Below are 21,374 nucleotides of genomic sequence, written 5' to 3' on the forward strand. Positions count from 1 at the left end.
ATGTATCTTTTCTGGTTGGTATGTTAGTTAACTTTCTGTCACTTTAAAAAATACCTGAGCTAATCAGCTTATAAAGAGAGCAGGTATTTTATTGGCTCATAGTTCAGAGATTCCAACCCACAACCGATAGGCCCCATGTTTGACCCAGTGCCAGGACAGGATACCACGGCAGGAGCTTGTGGAGAAGCAAAGCTCTCATCTCGTGGCCAGGGACTGGGGCCCCACAATCCCCTCCAGGGATATGCCCCTGAGGACCTGAGGACCTCCCACTGGGACCCACCTCTGAAAGACCCCACCACTTCTCAGTACTGCCACCCTCGGAACCATGCTTTAAACACATGCACCTTTTGGGGACATTCAAGATCCAACTGGCCTAGAGTTGGAAGGGAGGGAGCCTGTCTGTCACTGACCAGGCCTGGCCATTCTGGGCTGGCTGCTGCAGAGAATGGGCCAGAATCCCACTGTCCTGTCAGGTGCCACAGACCTGTGGTAACTACCTGTGGTGCTGAGCACAGCATCTGACCTCTCTGGACGTTGGTGTCTCCCTATAAAGTGGAGGTCAAGGGGTCCTTGGCGGTACAGGACAGGATCTTTGGCATCAGAGCCAGGAGAGAAATGCAGATGACCAGACCCACTTAGAAGCCACTGCCCAGGGACAGTGATGAGCCCGCTCCCCTCCAGTGTGGAGAACAACTGGGGCACATAGAATGGGGAGCTCCATCCAGTTGTAAAATCCCCTGGTGGTTGCTTCTGGAAAGAACAATCCCATGGCCGAGACCTCTGATCATATTTTTATTTTTTGCCTCACTTAATCTCTTGGAATATACAGAAAGACAGGATTTTAAACCCCTTTTTCATGCTGGTTAAGCATGATTTGATCTAATTCTATTTTCTCCTATTTGGGACAGGAGGTGATGGTCTAAACTTCAACATGCCGACTGTTGTCCACGAAAGGCATAAGATTCTTAGCAAAGTTATTTTAAACCAAAGAATTGGGGAGAGGAAAAAAAAATATCACAGTTTTTTGCTTTGGGCTCCTGGTGCTTGGGTGGTTTCTCAACCTCATACCTTATATAAGTGGAAATGATAGAAATTCGAAGCTATTGAAATGACTTCCCAGCCCTGCAGTCTTGTTTTTGTGGTTTCAGAATAAACGTCAGGGCTTCGAGTGTGAGGTTATTTTTAACCAGAGTAGAAAGCAAAGGGAGAATGACATGTTTGGAGGCAGCTTTTAAAACAAAAAAGCAACCAAAAAAAAATTCAATTCACAGTTTGTATTCCCTAAAGAGGATCGACTAATTGAACGGTTGAAGAAAGATCAGCATCTTCCAGAAAGCACAGCTCTGTCAACAGCTTTCTGTCTGCAGAGTTGTGCAGCCGCTGAGCAGCCGTCTGGAAGCCCTGCTGCCTGGGCGGCCAGTCAGACGGGCCCAGCACAGCCTTCCGGACCGAGTGGCTTCACCTGCTCTCGAGTTGCAACTGAAGGAACAAGAAGGCCAAATACTCATTTGCTCAGCCTGGCCCCACGGTGTGGTGTAGGAGGGGCCTGGGGAGGTGCTCAGCTCCCAGGTCTGCCTTCTGTCCTTACAGGAGATGCCCCAGGGCTGCCTGGCATGCGTCCCTTCCAGCATGTGCCGACACAGAGGAGGCACCTTCTCTGACCCAGAGAGCGGGGCCTTAGTCTTGGCCTCTCAGCCTCCAGAACCATGAGAAATGAATTTCCATTGTTCATAATCCACCCAGTTTGGCCTCTTTGGTTATAGCAGCCCAGATGGACCGGGACAAACAGGAAATGGAATGATCAAAGAATAAAACATTCTGCACAAACTAAGGGAGCGGGCACTGCTGCCACGGGAGCCTCCAGCCTTCTGCATAGCCCTGGTCACCAGCAGCAACTGCAGCAAGAAGAGCACTCTGCCCCTTTCCTGCCCTCAGGGTCTCCTAGGTCAGCAGACCCAGGGCTGCCAGGGAGCTGAGGGTCCTCAGAACAGGATGCAGGGCCGTGTGTGTGACTGTGCAGTGCCCAGCCCGACCCTGTAGCTATGTCCCCCATGGCAGGTTCCCATGAAGAAGTAGGAATGGCCCTTGTGTGCCTCGTGGCCCCTCTGCCCATCCCGTGGTTTCCCTCCTGCACACTGAGACGGATGTCGGCCATTGCCTGGGGCTGGGCTTCCAGTCTCTAGGATGCCAAGGAAGGATGTCCAGCGGCTGCTGGGGTTAGGTCCTGAGCTCAGCAGAGACTAAAGTTTGAGAGATGTCTGTGGAGACTAGGAGTCAGAGCCCGGAAGAGGGAGAAGAGGGCTGAGGACAAAGCCCCAGGAGCACCAGCATTCGGGGACTCTGCAGGAGACTGAGGTGAGGAAGGAGTGTTGGGGTCCCGGCAGCCAAGTGAGGACGTTTCACCAAGGTGGGCTCACACGACGCTGACGGATGTCCATGCATTTTGCTAAGTGAAAGCTGCCAACCTGGAAGGCTGCACATGATACAATTCCAGTAATAGAACCTTCTAGAAAAGGACGTGTAGAGACAGCAGACACACCGCTGGTGGCCAGGGTTGGGCAGCAGGAAGGGGTTGACCACAAAAAGTCAGCACGAGGGCATTTGGGGACCGATGGGATGATTTTGTCCTGTGCGTGTGGTGGTGGGTGTGAGGGTCCATGCAGTTCTCAAGCCCTTACAGCTGCTCACCACGAGGAGTGAAGTCTGTATGTAAAATGGATGGACAGCTGGACAGATCACAGGTCCTTTCATCCATTCGTATGTACATTCATTAATATGTAAATAGGAAGTGGTTTGTTCTGTCAGATGTTCCAAAGAGATGAAGGAAGGGGAGCGACAGGGACCCTGGAGCCAGGGAATGGCATCTTAGACCTCTGTCTGAGTGAGTCCCAGGCTGTGGGCAGAACTGAGCCAATTCCTCCCTCCAGGAACGTAGCTGCTGGCCATGTCCAGAGCTCCCAGGAAAACAGAGCCTGCCTGTGCCGGACTGGTTGCGTGACTGTGGACATTTACTTTAACCCTTCAGGAACTCTGTTTCCTCATCAGTAAAATGGGAACAATGGGCTTCTCAAGATGGCTTGAGAGATCAGGGGCTTTGAAACGTGAGTAATACAGGCTTTGGAACCAAACATGGGTGCCCTGTCTCAGGGGCTCCCTGCATGCCTCCACCTCCCCGAGTCAATAGCCACCGGCCCGGTCCACTCCTCACCATCGCAAAAAGCTTCCTGCTCTGTCCCTCATGGGTCTACTGTCCACCTGCTCCAGGCGGAGCACGTGGTGAGGTCACATCCAGGAAGCTGTACCTGGCTTAGTGCCTGGTGCATAGTAGGTGCTGAAGAAATGTGTATTGACTCCGCTCTTTCAGGACAGGGTGTCTTCCATCCTTTGGGGCAGCTTCGGTGCTCTCTGAAAGTCAAATCACCTTCCAGATGAAGCCACTGTGCTCAGGGATGCTCAGGACACAGTCTAGTACTAGTGCGGAGGGTGCTGGGGGCATTAGAGGTGCTTCTGCCCTGTCCCTGAGGGTTCCTCCTCTGATGCTGGGAAGGCAGCTGGCAGGAACCACCTGCCTGCAGTGCCCTGGGTGCTGAGCACAGTCCAGGGCCATCCTGTGGAGGGAGGCAGACTTCTGACCTAGAAGGACACCTGGGCATGTCAGGACCAAGAGCGATGGAGAAGTCCCTCTAGGCACCAAGGTACAGAGGCAAGAACCTTAACGGGGGCGGCGGGGAAGGGAGCAGCTGCCTTCCCTCCTGTCCCCTCTCCCCCCTCCCAGGGCCTGGATCATCCCTGCTTCCCTGAGCTCAGTTCCACCTGCAGACAAATCTCCCTTCCCCATCCCACCACCCCCGGATTTCTGTAGCTTAAAGGCTTAGGCGCAACCTCAAAAGCCATGTGTGCGCCCCCCTTATTCCTCCCTCCTAGGGTGGGGATCTGAGCGGCAGGGACAGGCTCCACCCCTCTCGGACCCCTCGTGTGGGGGGTGGGAGAAGTGGGAGGAGGAGGAAGGTCTCCTTGGGAACCTGGGGCCACAGGGCTCCAGCATGGCTCCTCTGTGGCTGTGGAGCCGCTCTCCTGCCCTCTGCTCCCCTGTCGTCTGCTCTCCTCCAGGCTGGTCTCTCTCTTTCCGTACACCAAAGCTGTGTCCCCTGGAGCCGTGGGGTCAGCGCGCCCTTATGAGCTAATGATCCTCTGAGTCCTTGCACTGAGTCCTCATGACACCAGGTCTGCTGTGATCCTGGCTCCTATGAAGGTGCCACCCCTGGGGTCTCAGCTGCTTGCCAAGGTCACACAGGTCGTAAGGGGCAGAAGCGCTTCCCAAAACCTAATTCTGTCTGCTTCTGCGGACAACAGACGTGCCAAACACAGAGCACATCCTCAGTCCAGAGTTATTGCTGTTAGTGGCCGGGGTGGGAGGGACAGGGATCCCCTGCCACCTTACCAGCTGCGGGAGGATTCAAGTCCTAAAGAGTGGGGTGGACTGGTCCCAGCTACCAGCCACCAGCTGGGGAGGTTGGAGTGGTCCTCTGTGGGCTTCGGTTCTTTGACATCGGGGCCAGGGCATGCTCAGTAAGGAGCAGCCGATCGCCCCTGAAGAGGAGGAGGGCGGACAGGTGAAATGGTTCAGCCGATTGAAGCCCATGGGTGGTCAAGCCAGTGATCCTCAGAGCAGCAGTGACTCCCAGTCTTGGCTTGTGTGGCTGGGAGCCCTGAGCTGGTCACGTCCCTCTCTGAGCCTTACCTGCATAGGGCCACAGTGCCGTCCTTCTGGGTTTCGGGTGTGTCAGAAGACTCGGGTGGGCACTAAGAATTGGGGGTCAGAAGTGCCCGGGCGCCCCATACCTGCTGCCCTTGGTGGTAACGTCAAGACCACCTGTGTAACCTTCCAGAAGGGAGCCGAGCAAGGCAGAGGGCTGAGTGGGAATTCTGTTCCTACCAAGGACAAAGCCACTTATAACCCACCTGTCCACCCTGCTGGAGGCCAGGTGATGTTATCGCGTTCCCTCTGGCCGCAGAGAGAGACACGACAAACGTCTGAAGCTTTGGAAGTTTATTATGCACAGTCCCTCTCCTATACTTCTCTTACTCCCAGCTTCCACGCACTCCCAGCTTCTCTTCTCTCAGCTTCTTCTCTCAGCTTCTTCTCTCAGCTTCTTCTCTCAGCTTCTGCGCACTCCCAGCTTCTTCTGCCCCCAGCTTCTTCCGCCCTCCCAGCTTCAGCTTCTGCCCTCCCAGCTTCAGCTTCTGCCTTCCTTACTCTCCCACCCACCAGGCTTATATACACTTCAACCAATCAGGGGAGAGCACACGAGGTAAACCGCGGACAGCTGCAGGCATAGAATAGGTACACGAGGGGGGCATGCTCTAATCACATCGTTAACTAGCCAATCATTGGAATTCGCTGGTTGTTTACTGTATAGCTGGCCGCTTTTGGCTCAGCGTCAGGCGCCATCTTGACCGTGCCCAAGGCTGGGGGTCCTGGAAACCCTGACAGATGTGTCCTCAGCAGTGTGACTTTATTCTGATTCTCAGAGACATCCCAGGATTGGATTAATCGCCAGCTCTCACAACACTCGTTTGCAGAATCGGGAAATGCCTCAAATTCTCATGGCAGAAATGTCTATTGATCTGCACTGAAATGTCCCGACAGCTCCATTTGTCCTGGAAAGAAGACCCAGGCAATGAGACTGCCAAATCCCTCCCTTAGTAATTCTCCACCTCCGGACAGACAAACCTTGAAGCAGATCCATGCCCTGGAACTGGCAGTGCAATTGTATTTACCAAGTTTGATTCCAAAGAGAGACAGAGAGAGAGAGAAAGAGAGAGAGAGAGACAGAGAGAGTGAGTTAAAGGAATCTATTCTTTTCTAGGTGCCTGGGAGCTGTCGTCTGTTCTTATTGGTAGAATCTGATGTTCAAATCACAAAAGTTTCCGTATAAGGGGGAAACCATGATTGTCAGAGCTTATAGCCAAATGGTATTTATAGAGAAGGAGTTTCTGTCCTAGATGTCCATTTAGCAAGCATTTATTGAGTGCCTTCTGTGAACCTGTTGTCACTCCAGGTACCTGAGGCTGGCGAGGGTGATAGCATTCTCATAGGATGAAATGACATAGATTGTTATTTTGCTTATTTAATTGATCGTTGAGGTCTATTGAGAACCTGTGTGCCAGGCCGGGCCTGGGTACTGAGGATGCAGTGGTGAACTGTCTTTTGGATTGTAGCCATCCTAGTGTTGTAAACTGTTTCATATAGTTTTCAAAATATCTCCATGATGGATTCTAAGGTGCTAGAATAGCTGGGTATAATCCAGTATCTAGCACCTTTTCCTAAGAGCACTGTTCTGCCCTGGGCTGAGAAATCACTGGCCCTCTCGCTGGTCAGCCCAAAGCCAGTGAGCTCCCCAATTCCTTGCTGGACTCCCAGGTCTCAAGTCAGGTTTTGGGGGGCCCATTAATTCCTAACACTCTGCCATCTCCTCTTGTCTTCCAGCGATCCACGAGTTCCCCACAGACCTGTTCTCCAATAAGGAACGACAGCACGGAGCTGTCCTGCTGCATATCCTCGGTGTAAGTGGCCCTTGTGGGTGCCATGTCCCTCACAGAAACCCTGCCTGCATGGTGTGGAAGAGCCATAGCACCTGCAGGATTCCATTTAGTCCTTGCAATAGCCCCAAAAGGAGAACAGATACTGGACCATTTTGCCCACTGAGAAATAATATCTCCAATGTGTTAGGCGACTCCCTCAGTGTCCTGAACCAACACAGGAAGTGGTTCAGTCCTATGTCCATTCCCTGGTTTTTAAAATAGGCACAACAGCACCTCTTCCTGATGTGCAAACACGGGTCACAGGTGTCAAATATCACATGGCCCTGTAGGTCTTCTGTAAATGCTCACTGTCTTGACGCCACAACACACAATTTGCCCACCTTTACATAACTACAGTTGAAAATCTTGCACTTCTTAAACTTCCCTCCATATGCAGATGGGCCCTGATGACACATGGTGAAGTTCAAATAGCAATTCAAAAAGAGAATAATGGGTCCAAACCGAAATCATAGGTCATGCCTCTGTGATGGGGCAGGCAAACTCCAGGCCCAGCCATACCTGGCTCACTGCCTGTTTTTATAAATAAAGTTTTATTGGAACACAAGCCCTCCCATTCATTTCTGTGCTCTCCCTGTCTGCTTTTGTGCTTCAGTGGCAGAATGGAGGTATTGCATCTGAGTCTATGTGGCCCACAAAGCCAAAAATATTTATGGCCTTTCCCAGAAACCATTGGTTGGCTCTGTGGAGTGGAGTGGTGGAGCAAAGCTGGGGAGGCCTGCTTTGGATCAGCGCGGCAAATTTCCCTCTGGTCACAGCCCACCCACCAGCATGGTCTGCTTGCATGTCTAACTCCAAGCAGGCACCAGTCTTTGAGAAAGATAATTAAGAAAGTGAAATCTGGGATTCACATAGATAGTGACAACAGAGAGTAATGAATGAGTGAAATTTTAATTAATAGGCTAAACCTCTAATGAAAATGAAGGATTAGCATGAGGATCCAGGCAGAGTTTGAATGACAGGCGTGTATATTGTTTCTGTAATAGAGTTGGTGTCTTTCTAGTGACTGGGACTCTATGCTCCTCGGAGTTTGGCTAACTGTCTCTAGGGTTCTGTGGCCCTGCCTCACAAAAGTCTTGGCATAGCTAAGACAAAACTTTTTATTGAACCTGAGCGCATCTCAGGAATTTTGCAGGGACTCTGGAACAAAGGTTACCAAACCGTGGCTGGAGGGTCAGATCTAGCCCGAGACCTGTTTTTATCAACCAAGTTTTATTAGACCATGACTGTGCCTGTTCTAGGGCCGCTTTGGTTCTCCAAGAGCAGAGCAGTTTCAATAGAGACTCTTGGATCGACAAGGTCCAAAATATTATTATCTAACCCTCTGCAGAGGAAGTTTGCCAGACTCTCCTTTAGAGCATGAACACCTCGGGCATAGGAGCCAGTTGGTCTGTAGTACTAGAAGAGTTCTCAGCCCTCCCAGCACAAGGGATGGAAATCATGGCGCCATCTTGGCCCTTCTTTCCTCCCCTGTTTCTGTGGGTGTCACAGGAGAGACACCCTGTGGCCCCACAGGTGACACTGTTGTGGGTGTGAAGTCAAGTCAGACTCCCAAGGTCTCTTGGGTCGCCCTCCCCTCTACCCACATCCCACTATTTGTTTCTTTTGCTTCTGCCCAAAGATGAGTCAAATCCAGGGACTGTCCTAGGTGGACTCCAGTAGGTAGCTGCCCAGGGGCCCTGCCCAGGGATAGCCTATCTTCTACTTTATTTTATCACTATTACTTGTGAGGTTGTTGGCTACTGGGCTGTTGGGCTGGAGCACCCTGGCTCCTCTCTTTCTGCAGAAAGGGCATCCCTGCCAGAGCAGAGAGCAGCACCCCTCCCCTCTGCCTGTGCCCTGGGCCTCGCCTCTCCCGTCCTCCGCTCCCGTTTCCTCTCTCTGTTCTGTTCACACCTTGACCTTGCCGTCCGTAGAGCTCTCAGGCCTCAGGGCTCTGTGCTTGCTGAGGTACGTCCAGGCAGCAGAGGATTTCCTGGTGCTCTTGCCACCGTATCCCTGCTGGGGGCAACCACACCTGGCACGTAGGATAAGCTCAGTTAAGCTGTGCTGGGTCCTGGAGAGCTGGGCAGGCAGGGAGAGGGTCCGGCTGGAAGACCACTCGAAGACTACCCATGTGCTCATGTTATCATTAAACAGAGAAGAAACTGAGACCCAGACCCAGACCTGTCCAAAGTCATCTGGCACATACGTCCCAGAACCAGTGTTAGGACCAGGGCTCTTTTGGCTGTGAACCTCCCCTGGCAAATGGACCGTGGATTTTAAGGTGTGCAGAGTCCAGCAGGACCCTAGGAGACGCTGGCTCACAAGTGACCAGAGTCGCCCTTTCTTTTGGCAGACAGTGGACAGTCAGCAGCCAGGACACAGCTCACCCTCCTTCTTGGTTTCTAGATTCCATCTTGCCTCTTGAGGGCAGCCTCTGCCGCTAGGAGAGACCCGCTTCTTTCAGAAGAGGTGTCTGGATTGGGAGAAGCAAAGCATGTCTCTTGGTGTGTCCCAATGTGCACACTGTCCTTCACCTCTGGTCACCAACGTGTGTGTGTTGCGGGGGGAGGGGTGGCGGTCCCCACACACCAAACAACAGACACCAGCTAGTATTCCATAATTCAACTCAGTCCCAGCACTGTCCTCCTGGGGGCGGTCAGACCCTCAGGTGGGGGGCTAGGCCAGCAGCGCGTCCTCCCTTCTGACGCTTTTCAGTCCCTGGGGGCTTCCCTGTGCTTCTGATCAATGCTATAAACAGGGGCTCCTGCGTCCTCCTGAGATTCAAATAATTTGTAAGAACGGCTCACAGAGCTCAGGGGGACACTTGGCCTATGTTTCCTGTGTGTTACGAAGGATATGCCACAGATCCAGATGGAGAGATGCAGGGAGGGGTCTGGGGAAGAGGTGGAGCTTCCGCCATCTCCCAGGTACACCACCCTCCAGACACCCCCACATGTCGGCTGTCCTGAAGCTCTCGGGACCCCGTCCTTTGGGGTTTCTGGAAGCTTGGTTACATAGGCAAGTTGATTACATCAACTCAGTCTTCCACCCCCAGGTTAGGGGAGAGGGGCTGAAGGTCCCAAATCCTCAATCCGTCCCCCACTGAGAAGTTACCTAGGCCCCCAGTCCTACCATTAGCACACAAAAGACACCACAGACCCCAGGGCTCTGGGGCTGTGTGCAGGAACCAGGGACAGAGACTGAATATTTCTTACTGTGTCACAGCATCTCAAGAGAAGAAGCCCGAGCCCACGCTCCTCCAAGCCTCAGTTTCCCCCTCTGTCAGGGAGGAGCTGGGGGTGCTGGGTTTTCCTCTGTGCCCCCTCTGCCCCTGGCCTCTGCTGGGCTGCAGGAGGGGCCCTTGCTGACCCTGTGCATCTTCTTCCCTCCGCAGGCTCTGTACATGTTCTACGCCTTGGCCATAGTGTGTGACGACTTCTTTGTTCCGTCCCTAGAGAAGATCTGTGAGGTAGGTGGCAGGGACAGGGATTAGGACACAAGGCATGTGACTGGCAGGGTGAGAAGTCCCGCACTGGGCTGGGGAACATTCTGGTGGTAAAGACCGTCACTTTAAGCAGCTGATGTTGGTGCCACGGTGACGCTTCTCTGCAGCCACCCAATCAGCGTTGGCGGAGGGCACCCTCTTCCAGAGCTTGGTGGAAGCCGCTGCTGTAGGAGGTGGGGCTGCAGGCAGCCTCGTGGGTCCCACCTGGCAGGCCAGGGCTCCCAGGCAGTCTGTGCCTGTGCTGCTCGTTCCCTGTGCGGCAAGTCCCAGGTGGGGACCTGCGCCCGGGAGGGCTCCCCGGGGACACTGGCAGGCGGGAGCACAGTTATTAGGAGCAGGCGCTTGCCCACGATGTGACCCACTACCAGGCACAGCTCGGGCAGCTTGGTGTCCCTGCAGAGCCGGGAGAGCAGAGCCTTTTCTGTGAACCCCTCCTCTTTGGCGGGGTAGAGATGCTGGGCTTCCGCCTTGGGGGTCAGCACCATGACTCCAGGCTGCATCGGGCCCAGAGTGCTGACCGCCTGAAGACCCCGCTACAGCTGGTCAGTGGGGAGGGAGCATGGCCCGGGACTGGTGTGGGGGCCCCAGAGCCCAGGACTGCCTGGGGTCCTTAGAGAGGTACTCCAGCCCCAGCCCCACATTCTAGGTCACAGGGGTCCTCCACGGCTAGAGCCTGGCCTTCCCACGCAGAGTGGGCCTCTGCAGAGCTCCCAGCCTTGTCTGGGGCCAGCTCGATCCTGGGGACAGGGCCTCTGGGTCTCTCTCTGTAAGCAACTGGGTGTCATCAAGAAGGCTTACCATGGAGACCGTGTCTCCTGACCTCGAGACCAGGCTGCGTGTCGGAGCCCCTGGTCCCAACCCCGACCTTCTCATCTGGGGCCTCAGTGACGTTTTCTAGGCTGGTGGGCTCCTGTTGAGCACCACTGCATACCCCATCCAGTTCTAGGTGCTAAGGATCCAAAGGCAACGCAGGCCAACCTCTGCCCTCCTGCTCCAGAGGGCAGGTCCCGGTGCACTGCAGACCCTCGCTGTGTGATCCACCTTTCAGTAATGGAGGGCAAACCATGCCAGAGTCTGGGGGGAAAGGCTGACTCTGGAGGTGTCAGAAAGGCTTCATCAAGGGGCAGTGCTCAGTCAGGGGCCCTGGAGATGAGCAGAAAGTAGACAGAGGGGCAGGGAGGAGGGGCTTGTGTCCTGAAGGCCTGGCAGAGGACAGAGGGCAAGTGCTTGGGACCCAGGGAGGAGAGGCTGCCAGCCGGGAGCTGGGCTCACCCCAGCACGAGTCCCCTGAGCTCCCTGTCTTTTATGTCCCAAGTTGTGTCCAGGCCCCTGTCCCACCCTGAGGGCCTGTGGTCCCTTGTGTTTCAGAAACTCCATCTGAGCGAAGATGTGGCAGGAGCCACCTTCATGGCCGCAGGGAGCTCCACGCCAGAGCTGTTTGCCTCTGTCATTGGTGAGAAATTCCTGGCAGCCCGAGAGGCAGGGTCCACAGAGCCAGGCTTGGGGCCCAGAGCAGCAGGGTCACATGCAGACCCTCGCTGTGTGACCCACCTTTCAGTAATGGAGGGCAAACCATGCCAGAGTCTGGGGGGAAAGGCTGCATTCTCATCTCTAAATCCAGAGAGCCAGAGGGACAGAAGGGAGATTGGGTTGGTGGCTCTTAGGGGTGCTGGCGGGCCTGGGCCCCCTTCTGGGGTTGAAGGAGATGTTCTAAGATTAGGCTGTGGCTGTGGCCACATCGTTCTGTGACTGTTCTGAGTCAACACATCGCCTTCTTTAAGTGGGAGGATTCCGTGGCATGTGGATCACATCTCAGTAGAGCCTCTCAAAAAGAGGGGGAGCATGGGAGCCGCTGGTCCGGGGCCTCCCCCGTGGGGCTCGGCCATGCCCACTCATGTCTGGGTGCGGCCGGGCAGTGCGATCCCTCCGCTGCCTGCGCAGACGCGGCCAGGGCTGCTCTTTCCTTCCCAGGCGTCTTCATCACCCACGGGGACGTCGGGGTGGGGACCATCGTGGGTTCCGCCGTGTTCAACATCCTGTGTATCATTGGAGTGTGTGGACTGTTCGCCGGCCAGGTTGGTGGCTTTGAGCTTGTTGGCTTCCAGATTCCCTCTCCCTTGACGCTCTGGGGCCTGGGATGTGCAGGGTCAGCGAGCAACTGTGGCTAGTCCAAGGACAACTACTCATTTAAGAAGTGCCTCCTGTATCCCTGTCCCGGAGCGAGATTCCGGAACTAGCTGGTCTCCCCGCAGGCCTGAGGCTGGCCTGCTGTTGATGCCCCATTCAGTGTCCTCAGAGTCCTGGAGGGAAGTTAGACTTGATCTTTGAGAGGGAGGCCCATGGGCAAGGCCCTGCCCTGCTGGGTGGGCACGTGATTCCCCTGAGGGGACAGGATGGCACCTCTGGTCCCCACCATGACAGATGGCTTCTGCTGTGAAATGTGCATGTCCGCTACCTCTGAGGAGGTGGTTTAGCCAACACTCCAGCACATTCCCTGGTTCCAGTCTCCTCCCCAGTGTGAGGGAGAGCGGGTGGCCTGGGAGGAGCCCCAGGGCGTGTCCTTGTGCCTGCAAGGGGCCTGGGCCCTCTTCCCCTCCAACCCCAGCCAGCAGCGGCTGAGGCCCTGTGCTCGGCAGGTGGTGCGCCTGACCTGGTGGGCCGTGTGCCGGGACTCCGTCTACTATACCCTTTCTGTCATCGTGCTCATCGCGGTAAGTCCCCCTCCTGCCCTGGTGTGGGTTGGCCAGGACCCTGCAGGGACACAGACCCCCGCCTGGCTGTCCCTGACCCAGCCATGACGTGTGCTACCCTCCCTGTCCTCATGCCTCCACCCACGTCCTCCCTCCCCAAAAACCTCATGCCTGACACTCTGGCCTTGAGCAAATCCACAGACTTTGGAAAAGCCAGAGCATGTGCCAGGGGTCCCTCGAGCCCTGCACCCTGCTGAGCCCTCGTCCCTGTTCTGTGACAGACCCCATTCTAGGAAGCAGAGCCTCTGGTTTTGTCATCACTAAGACAAAAGGAAAAGGGCCACCTGGAAGCAGAGAGGACAGGTGGGAGGCTGGGGTCCCTGGGGTCTGCCAGTGTGGCCTGACCCCTGTGTCTCCATGGGCTGGGACATGGTGCGTGATAGTGAGGTACCCTGCCGAGGAGCAAGTCCTCTGCAGAAGAGCAGTTCCCACCCAGAGCTTGGAGGTGGTAGGAGGGAAGGAACGCGCCCTCACGTGATAGTCTGCCACCCTGCCGTACCTGGAGCCAACTCTGCACGGCTACTGACCCTCGTATTAGTTATCTGTTGCTGTGAAATTTCCCCCAAGCTTGCAGCTTGAAACAGCAAGCATTTGAATCTCCGTGGGTCAAACATCTGGGAACAGCTTAGCTGGGCCCTCGGGGCCGGGGTCTCTCACCAGCCTGCAGTCCAGGTGTCAGCTGGGGTCGGAGCCTCTCAGGGCCCGTCCTCCTTCAGAGCCATGGCTCGGCCGCTGGCTGACCTGACGGGCCAGGTTCCCACAGGGCCTCCCGCAGGCTGCTTTTCCCGGAGCAGGGGGGCAGGCCCAGCGTGGAAGCCCCGTCTTCTGGTAGCCCAGTCTCGAATGTGGCACCCACCACTTCTGCCACATTCTGTTAGGGCCCACCAGGCCCAGCCCATGCTCAAGGGGAGCATGAACCTGGGGTGATGGGCTCCTCGGGGCCGTCATAGAGTCCACCTGCCACATCTTGGAAATGAAACTGATAGGTAGAATAATCTACCTACTATACACAAGTTCCAAAAAAACAGTCAACACAGGGCCTGTAACACAAAGGAGAAGTCGGAGGAATTCGTTTTAAGAGAACACAGCTTCCTACAGGCAAATGTTTTGGCGTGAAGGTGCTGGAAGAGCCAGACACCCCACATGGAGAAGCTCTGAGCCCTTCCCTGATAACCCAGGCCAACACCAATGTGCAGACCCCAGCCTGGGGGGCCCCCCGCAACCTGGCGTGCTTTCCAAATAACAAATGGTGCCTGACACAATGCTAAACAGGCCCGAATACAATCATCCTTCAGTTTCCCGAACAGTAAACTTACTAGCAAATGAATATTTACTAAAACCTTTTAAAACTACTTTGATTTATAGAATCAAGATTTATAGGTTCAAGGCTCCTTGCTTTGCTGCAGTGGCTAGAACATCTATCAGGACATTTCAGACTTGTGCCAAATAGGGGAAACTTGATCCCCTATTTGTAGAAATGTATTCCGAGTGTCCTGTTCCCTGTCCTCCCTTCCTGTCCTCCACTGCTCCTAAATGCCAGTAGCTCTCCTTCAGGCTGGAAAGACTAAAAGTGTCCTATAAATGTCCCCAAACTCCCCAGGCAGTGGTCCCATCCTGCCCTTCCTCTGTTGAGTGCCCCTTCCTTAGCACCTTGGGTTCCGAAGGCTCAGGATTGTGCCTGGCTGGGGGTGACCTCCTCAGAAATGGCTTCCTGAAGCCGGGCGTGTCTGCTGCCCACCATGATGGCTGGGAGGGAGGACGCAGTGGGCCCAAGTCTGGGCAACAGCCTCCAACCTCTCCTGGCACCATATGTAGGGACCTTTGTCCCCCAGATCAGATTTGTGGGAATATCCCATCCACTTCCTCTCCACACTGGGCCATGCTGGGGATCCCCGCCCCCCCAAACACAGAAGCAGTCTTCATTTGTGCCAGAGATTCTGGGGTGGGGGGAGGGCACCGTTGGGTGTATTAATCTGGGTTTTCTAGTGAAATATAATGAATAGGAGCCAAAGAAATGGGTAGGTGGGTGGATGGATGGACGGATGAATGGGAGATTTTTTAGGAAATTAGCTCAGGTGATTTTAGAGACTGAGACGTTCCATGATAGGCTGTCTGTAAGCAAGACCCAGGGAAATCAGTGGTGTGGCTCCATCTTGGGCCAAAGGCCTGAGAATCTAGGGAGCTGCTAGTGTGAGTCTGGAGTCTAAAAGCAGAGGAGCTGAAGTCCTGGTATCCAGAGGAAGGAGAAGGGTACCCCAGCTCTGAGAGAGGGAGAGGGTGAGGGTGAGCAGGCAAGTGCAGATTTACCTTTCTTCTGCCTTCTGTTCTCTCCAGCCCTTGGCTGATTAAATGGTGCCCGCCATGTTGAGTGAGAGTGGACCTTCCTTACTTAGTCCACTAACTCAAATGCCAGTCTCTTCCAGAAACACCCTCATAGAGATACCTAGAAATAATACCGTACCAACAATCTGTGCGTCCCTCGCCCAGTCGAGTTAACACCTAGAATCAACCTTCACATGAGTCAATGTCATCGTCCCCCACTGTCCCCCCTTAGCTGCCTTCAAAGTACACAGGCTGAACCTCTCCCTTGGAATTCTGAAAGGGTAACTCTATTTGAGTAGACAATGCCCCACCCTGTCACACACACCTTATGTGGAGACATAGATATGCAGGTAGCTTTTGGTCTTTGAAATTCTTTGACTTTAGCATTTCTGTTTGCATAATGGCGGGGAGGGGCTCCTGCCAGGTCAGCAGCTTTAGTGAAACACAGGCCACTCCTCTGGGGACAGCCACATGACCCTGGACCACATGTGTCAGCTCACCGTTGGCCCAGGTTCCAGCTAAGGCAAAGTCACCGGCTATCATGGAGACACAGGAGCAGAGCCTGCTTCCTACAGAGCACGTCACAGACCGCCGGAGTCGGCCCTGGTGTTCAGGGGTCCACAATTGTTTTTCATTTGGAATAAATACACACCCCACCTTGTTTCTTTTGCCTTCCAGTTCATATACGATGAGGAAATTGTGTGGTAAGTCTTTATTTTTCATTTTTTGGGTTTTCTTTCATTTTTGTTAGTTTCCCATATCCTCATTGGTTGGATTCGCTGAATCATTTTTTGAATTAATTTTACAAACCTAAGCTTGTGAAAGTCATCTTGGCTTTATCTTTCCAAAGTGAGAAAAGTTGTTTCCCTCACTATTCCCACCCTGACAGAGATCAAAATATGTTATAAAGCTAAAATAACACCACTGTGGTGGTTTGCCCCAGGACAAGCTCTGGCTGGTTTGGAGACCCGTGTCGGGGGTGGGCATGTGACAGAGGTGTCATGGCAGCGAGTGAGGGGTAGTGCCTTAAGTGGCAGTACCCACGACCACACATGAAATCTTCCCTCTCACCTCAGGCAAATTCAAAATCTTACTATAAAAAGCAAAATTTTTAAAATGAATTCAGAAGAAAATATTGGAACTCGTCCTTGTGACACGGAGGCAGGAATTGATTCCTCCACTGGGATGCGCAAGGCACCAAAGTCCTAAGGAGCAGGATTTCTGCTCCACTCCGTAGGCACGGTCCCTCCTGGGTCATAGCCCTGCCTTTGCCGGCTCCTTGGTGGGATCGGAATCTGCACACTCTCTGTGTGGGGGGTGTCCTCAGATAATCAGCCTCGGGGTATCCGCGTCCTGACGAGAGCAGCTGTGTGCTGTGGGTCCAGAGAAACCGGCGGCCAGTCCCCTCCTGGCCCCAGCCCACCGTGCAGCCCTGGAGAGTCTCTCCACTGCTGGGTCTCGTTTTCCTCAAGTGTGGAAGGAGCTGGGTACGTGGTCGGGTGGTCTGCAAGTCCCTTTCTGGCTCCTTTGGCCTGTGGTCTCCATGTCTGCAAAGGAAGTTCCCCAAATGACAGCAGCCCACGCCTGGCTCACAGGGGGCTACAGCTTCTCAGGGTCTCAGGGTCAGAGGTTCAAAAACCACCCCAGCCCCTGGGTTTGGACCATCTCTAAAGAGGGCAGCGATAGGGCATTCCAGAAAGACTCCCCCACTACCACACCACGTGCCCAGTGGGTGGCCCACCCCTGCCCTGGGGACTTGAGGCCCTTCTTCCTAGGGTCCCTGACCAGGCTCTCGAGTGACCGTAGGTTCTCTCAGAGCAGAGTCCAGGCCACTAGCTCCTGACTCCTAAGATGGCGGTCCTGGACCTCCTCTTCCCAGGGCGCTAGGAGGTGGGCTCCGGCGGGATCCTGTAGACCCCTGTGCTGGAGATGATCCCTCAGGCTTCTCTCGTTCCTTCATGAGGACCCCCCCCCCCCCCCGGCAGGGCAGCCTCAGGTGGGGACGTCCCCCCTGTGCACCCGAGTCCCGGGTGGGCCCTGGGGATGGGGAGGGAAGGACTCTCCGTTCCCTGGCTGCCCGTCCGTTCCGTCCCGGGCTCCCGCGTGGCCTCCGCTCTGATGGCATTCTCCTTGTCTCTTTGAGGTGGGAAGGCTTGGTGCTCATCGTCTTGTATGGGTTTTACATTCTGATCATGAAGTAAGTACCCTCTCTCCTCCTTTGGGCTGTGGGCACCTCCTTCCAATCCTGCTCCCCGTTTGCTTAGAGCAGGGGACAATCTCCCTCCACTCTTTCAGTACCTATGGGGTAGCCAGAATGAGGGGAGGATGCTCGGGCGCTGTTCTGGGGGTGCCATACTCACCCCGGCCAGGGCAGTCACGCTGGGCGGCTGGCGTATGGACGGTGACGCTGCTTCCAGAATGGGTTGCCAGCAGGCACCTCTGTCCTGCCCACTCCTCAGTTCCCCGTGGGCCCTGGGCTTCATGAAGCACTGCCTCTCAGGCCACTGCTCTGCACATCTGCAGGGCCCCCATATTCTGGGGGTGCAAGAGCCATGTTCTGGGTTATGCCACCCTGAGCCCCTCTGGAAGCAGCCTGGGCCCGAACCACCTCCCAGCTGCCCATGAGGGCCACTAGTCAGCCCTCAAGAGGACGTTCTGATCCACGCTCAGCACGGAGGTACCCCCACGCTAAGCGGAAGAGGACAGCACAGCAGGACTGATGTTTGATTCCGTGAGCACGAGGGACCTAGAAGATTCAAGTTCATAGCCACAGACGAAGAGCAGGGTTCCGGGAGGGGCTGGGGCTGGAGAGATGGGCTCGTTGATGACGAGGATAGAGGGCTGTTCAGGATGACGAAGAAGTTTCAGGATACTGATGGTGGCTGCATAATGATGTGACTAATTAATGCCACCGAAGGGCACCCTTAAAAATGACAAATGGTTATGGTGACAACTTTCATTATGTATGGTTTTTCCCACCAACATAGAAAAATGAACCCCCAAACTGTGAATGAGCTGAACCACCTTCAGTTTGTCTCCCCCCTCACGCCTCCGTGGGTGTGCTTTGAGAATCCTCACATTTATATGAAGCATTCGTGACGTTTTATGAAGTGGGAGATTGACTGTCAGACTCAGGAGCGTCTCCTCGAGTTGTCTCTTCAGTTAGTGCTGAAGAGGACCCAGCCTGGGGACTTGGAGATGGAGAGAGACTCCTCTCTCAGGGGATGGTACTGCTGGCTCCAAGTGACGTGGCATATGTGAGCAAGAAGGGACAGACGTGGCAGTGCCTCCATTGAGCCTGTCCCATAGGCTGGGCCGGAAGTCTTTCGCTGGGGCAGGCTTGTAACGTACAGCTAGGAGCACTCAGTCCTTTTCTTGGGCAGGAGGTCTCTGACATGCCAGGAAGCCCCCCTCAACAGGAACAGGGGCTCCCAACCTGCACATCGTTCCAAGGTCCTCCCGGGGATCCCCATCAGTTTGGGTGAAGCGCCTCCCGAGCTGCCCACCATGGCCAGCACTGTGCTGACCACAGCAGAAGTCCACCCACCTGGTCAGTGGGACTCCCCTCTGCTGCTCTGACCTCCTGTCTTCCCCCACCTCCAGGTACAACGTGAAGATGCAGGCCTTTTTCACAACCAAGCAAAAGAGCATTGCCAACGGCAACCCGGTCAGCAACGAGCTGGAAGATGGTAATGACTTCTATGACGGTAGCTATGATGACCCTTCCGTGCCATTGCTGAGGCAAGGTAAGGCTGAGCAGACAGGAGCGGAGGAGCTCGTCACCCAAGCGCGCGCACGCACGCACACACACTCACACACACTCACACACACACACACACACACACACACACACACACACTCACACACACACACACACACGTCCCCAATACCAGCACCCTCTTACCTTTGGTCACGTGTACCCGACGCGAGGAGGGACAGTCAGCATTTGAGATGTCGTTCAGATGTCCGTTTGCGTAGATGGGAGAAGGATGGAGGGGAAAGTGGACCAGGAAGGGAAAGTCAGGAGCCACAGCCACAGTGTTTTCCCAGCTTCCTGCGGCAGGTGGGAGCCTCCTTGGCCTTTCCGACAGGCCACAGTGTCCCGACCGATGTCAGGGCCTATGACAGGAAGCGGAGGCCTTGGAGTGCAGAGGCTGGGCCTCCCTGGGTTTCTCCGGCGCCAGGCCCAGGCCTGCAGAAATCTGTTCCCGAGACACGGCCAACTCTCGGCCCAGGGACAGTTGCCCAGAGGGAGAGCAAGGCTGGGGCAAGGGCAGCCCCTGGCCAGCCCCGGAGAGCCCTTGGGGGCCCTTTCCCCAGGGCAGCAGCCTGGCCACCTTTGACTCCCCCCTTTTCTGGAGCCTGGGGGTTCTGGACCCAGCCCCAGTCATCTTGGTCAAGTCCTCCAGACTGTCTGAAACTTGTCTCGGGGATCTTGTCTCCGTCTTAATAACCCTGCAGTTGCCAGGGTCTGCCCAGCTGTGGGGTAGCCTCCGCGAAGGCCCCACTCAGAACAGTGCGGGGCCTGGTACCAGGTTCCTGCCATTGGGATAAGGAAAGACAAGGCTCAGGGGTCTCTGGCACCGCCCTCGCTATGAAAGGCGCCTTGACCAGGTGCCGGAGCCCTGCCCCTGGGGTCTGCCCCCGCCCTTTCCACGGGTTTTCATCCAGCAGAATACCCCAGGGGAGCCCGTCTGCAGGATGCGTCCTCAGCGGGCAGGACCATGTGGGCGGCTGCTCGGGAGTTCAGCTCCACAGTCACGGTGGCCCTGAGCTGCCTGTCACAGCCTCCACGGTCTGGCAGCACAGGCTGGCCCCTGCCCAGCACGTCCATGGTGATTCCTGGTCCCCTAGACCTTTGTGGCAAAGAGAAAAACCACATGGAGAGTCGCTCAGATCCGCGGAACGCGCCCACTTCCTCGGGTGCCAGGCCCCCGGGGCTGCCCGCTGGTCCTGGGGCTGACGGTAGAGGCCTCCCTGCGCCCTGTGAGAGCCTCCTCAGTTGCAATGCCCAGGAGATCCAGGCTCCCTAGACTGTCACCCACTCACGGGGTGCCTCTCCTGCAGCCCGGTCATGACCGTCTTGACCACTTTCATATCTGGAGCAGTAGGGCTTCCCCATAATCTTATTTCCCCCAAGTCTCTCCAAGTTCAGGGTAATTTCCAGGAAATTGGGAGACTGGTCATAGGACTACCCTCAAGCTCTGGGGAGCAGGGAGGACTGGGTCTCAGTAAGGCCAAGGGGATGAGGTCCTGGCCCCCCGGTGCAGGCCTGCACCCCTGTAACTGAAGAGGGAAGGCTGGAGATGCCGACTCTGGGCTGGTCTTAGCCCATAAAGTGTCCCTGGGCCCCTCTGGGGGAGGCTGCTGACCAAAGAGAGGGCAGGTGCCTCCACGCCAGGGGGACCAAGGATCTCAAGGACTGCCAGCTGGTGGCTTTTCTCCAGAAGACCTCTTGGGCTGGGGTGCAGCTTGGTGGGAGAGCACGTGGCCAGCACCCCGGAAGCCCTGGGTTCCATCCCAGCCCACAGGAAGCAGGCACGAGCCCACTCTCTCAACCCTGACTCTGCTCTTCTCCACTGAGCGTTTCCCATATAGGATCAAAACCTAGCCCCAGGGGAGATTTTCCCGCCACTCTTGCAAAAAACCATTTTGCACTTGTTTTTAGAGGTCAAGCAGGTCAGCACACTGGGTCAGTGTCCTGCTGGTTGTCAGGTGACCTTGCTCACAGCCTGAGAGCCAGGGCCACCTGCCTCCCGGCTGTCGTGCTGTGCCAAGCCGGCCTTGCTCAGAGAGCTCTCCAGGGACCTTCCAGGCTGCCCCAGCTCAGGCATAGCTTGGGCTTGGACCAGGAAACGGGAGGCAATACCTGTGCTTCTGAGCTGCCAGGAAAACAGCTTAAATGGAGTTACCTCCATTTTTGGCTTAGCCATGCCACCTCGTGCTATCACTCGGTGGTGGCCCCAGGATGAGGTGTCCCAGGGACCAGGGTCGTGCCTCCTGCCTCACAAGTCTCCATGGTCTCCCCTCTGAGCCCCGTCCTCTCCCAGCAGTGCCAGGGCAGGGCTGGTTCTGCAGAGGGAGCCTGGAGCCGGCAGTGTTCTGGGTGACCCCTGCCTCTGGGAGGGCAGCCCGAGCCCCAAGGCTCCCTGTGTAAGGAGCCTGCTACTAACACCTTCCTTCAAATAACCCCCTGGCATCTCCGCCGC

The 21,374-nt window shown here is 55.5% G+C and overlaps 1 protein-coding gene across 1 annotated transcript in view; it reads left to right on the top strand.

Annotated features, from left to right (window-relative positions):
* Window positions 1-21,374, top strand: part of Slc24a4 (solute carrier family 24 member 4) — a 76,202-nt gene that overhangs the window by 11,294 nt on the left and 43,534 nt on the right. The window contains exons 2-9 of the mRNA XM_047539411.1: window positions 6,491-6,567; window positions 9,983-10,057; window positions 11,462-11,546; window positions 12,065-12,168; window positions 12,730-12,804; window positions 15,844-15,869; window positions 17,309-17,362; window positions 18,769-18,911. Of these exons, the coding sequence (XP_047395367.1) occupies window positions 6,491-6,567; window positions 9,983-10,057; window positions 11,462-11,546; window positions 12,065-12,168; window positions 12,730-12,804; window positions 15,844-15,869; window positions 17,309-17,362; window positions 18,769-18,911 (639 nt within the window). The remainder of the gene's footprint in view (window positions 1-6,490; window positions 6,568-9,982; window positions 10,058-11,461; window positions 11,547-12,064; window positions 12,169-12,729; window positions 12,805-15,843; window positions 15,870-17,308; window positions 17,363-18,768; window positions 18,912-21,374) is intronic.

The sequence above is a fragment of the Sciurus carolinensis genome, chromosome 2, assembly GCF_902686445.1.
Source record: "Sciurus carolinensis chromosome 2, mSciCar1.2, whole genome shotgun sequence".
In the NCBI taxonomy this organism is placed as follows: Eukaryota; Metazoa; Chordata; class Mammalia; order Rodentia; family Sciuridae; genus Sciurus; species Sciurus carolinensis.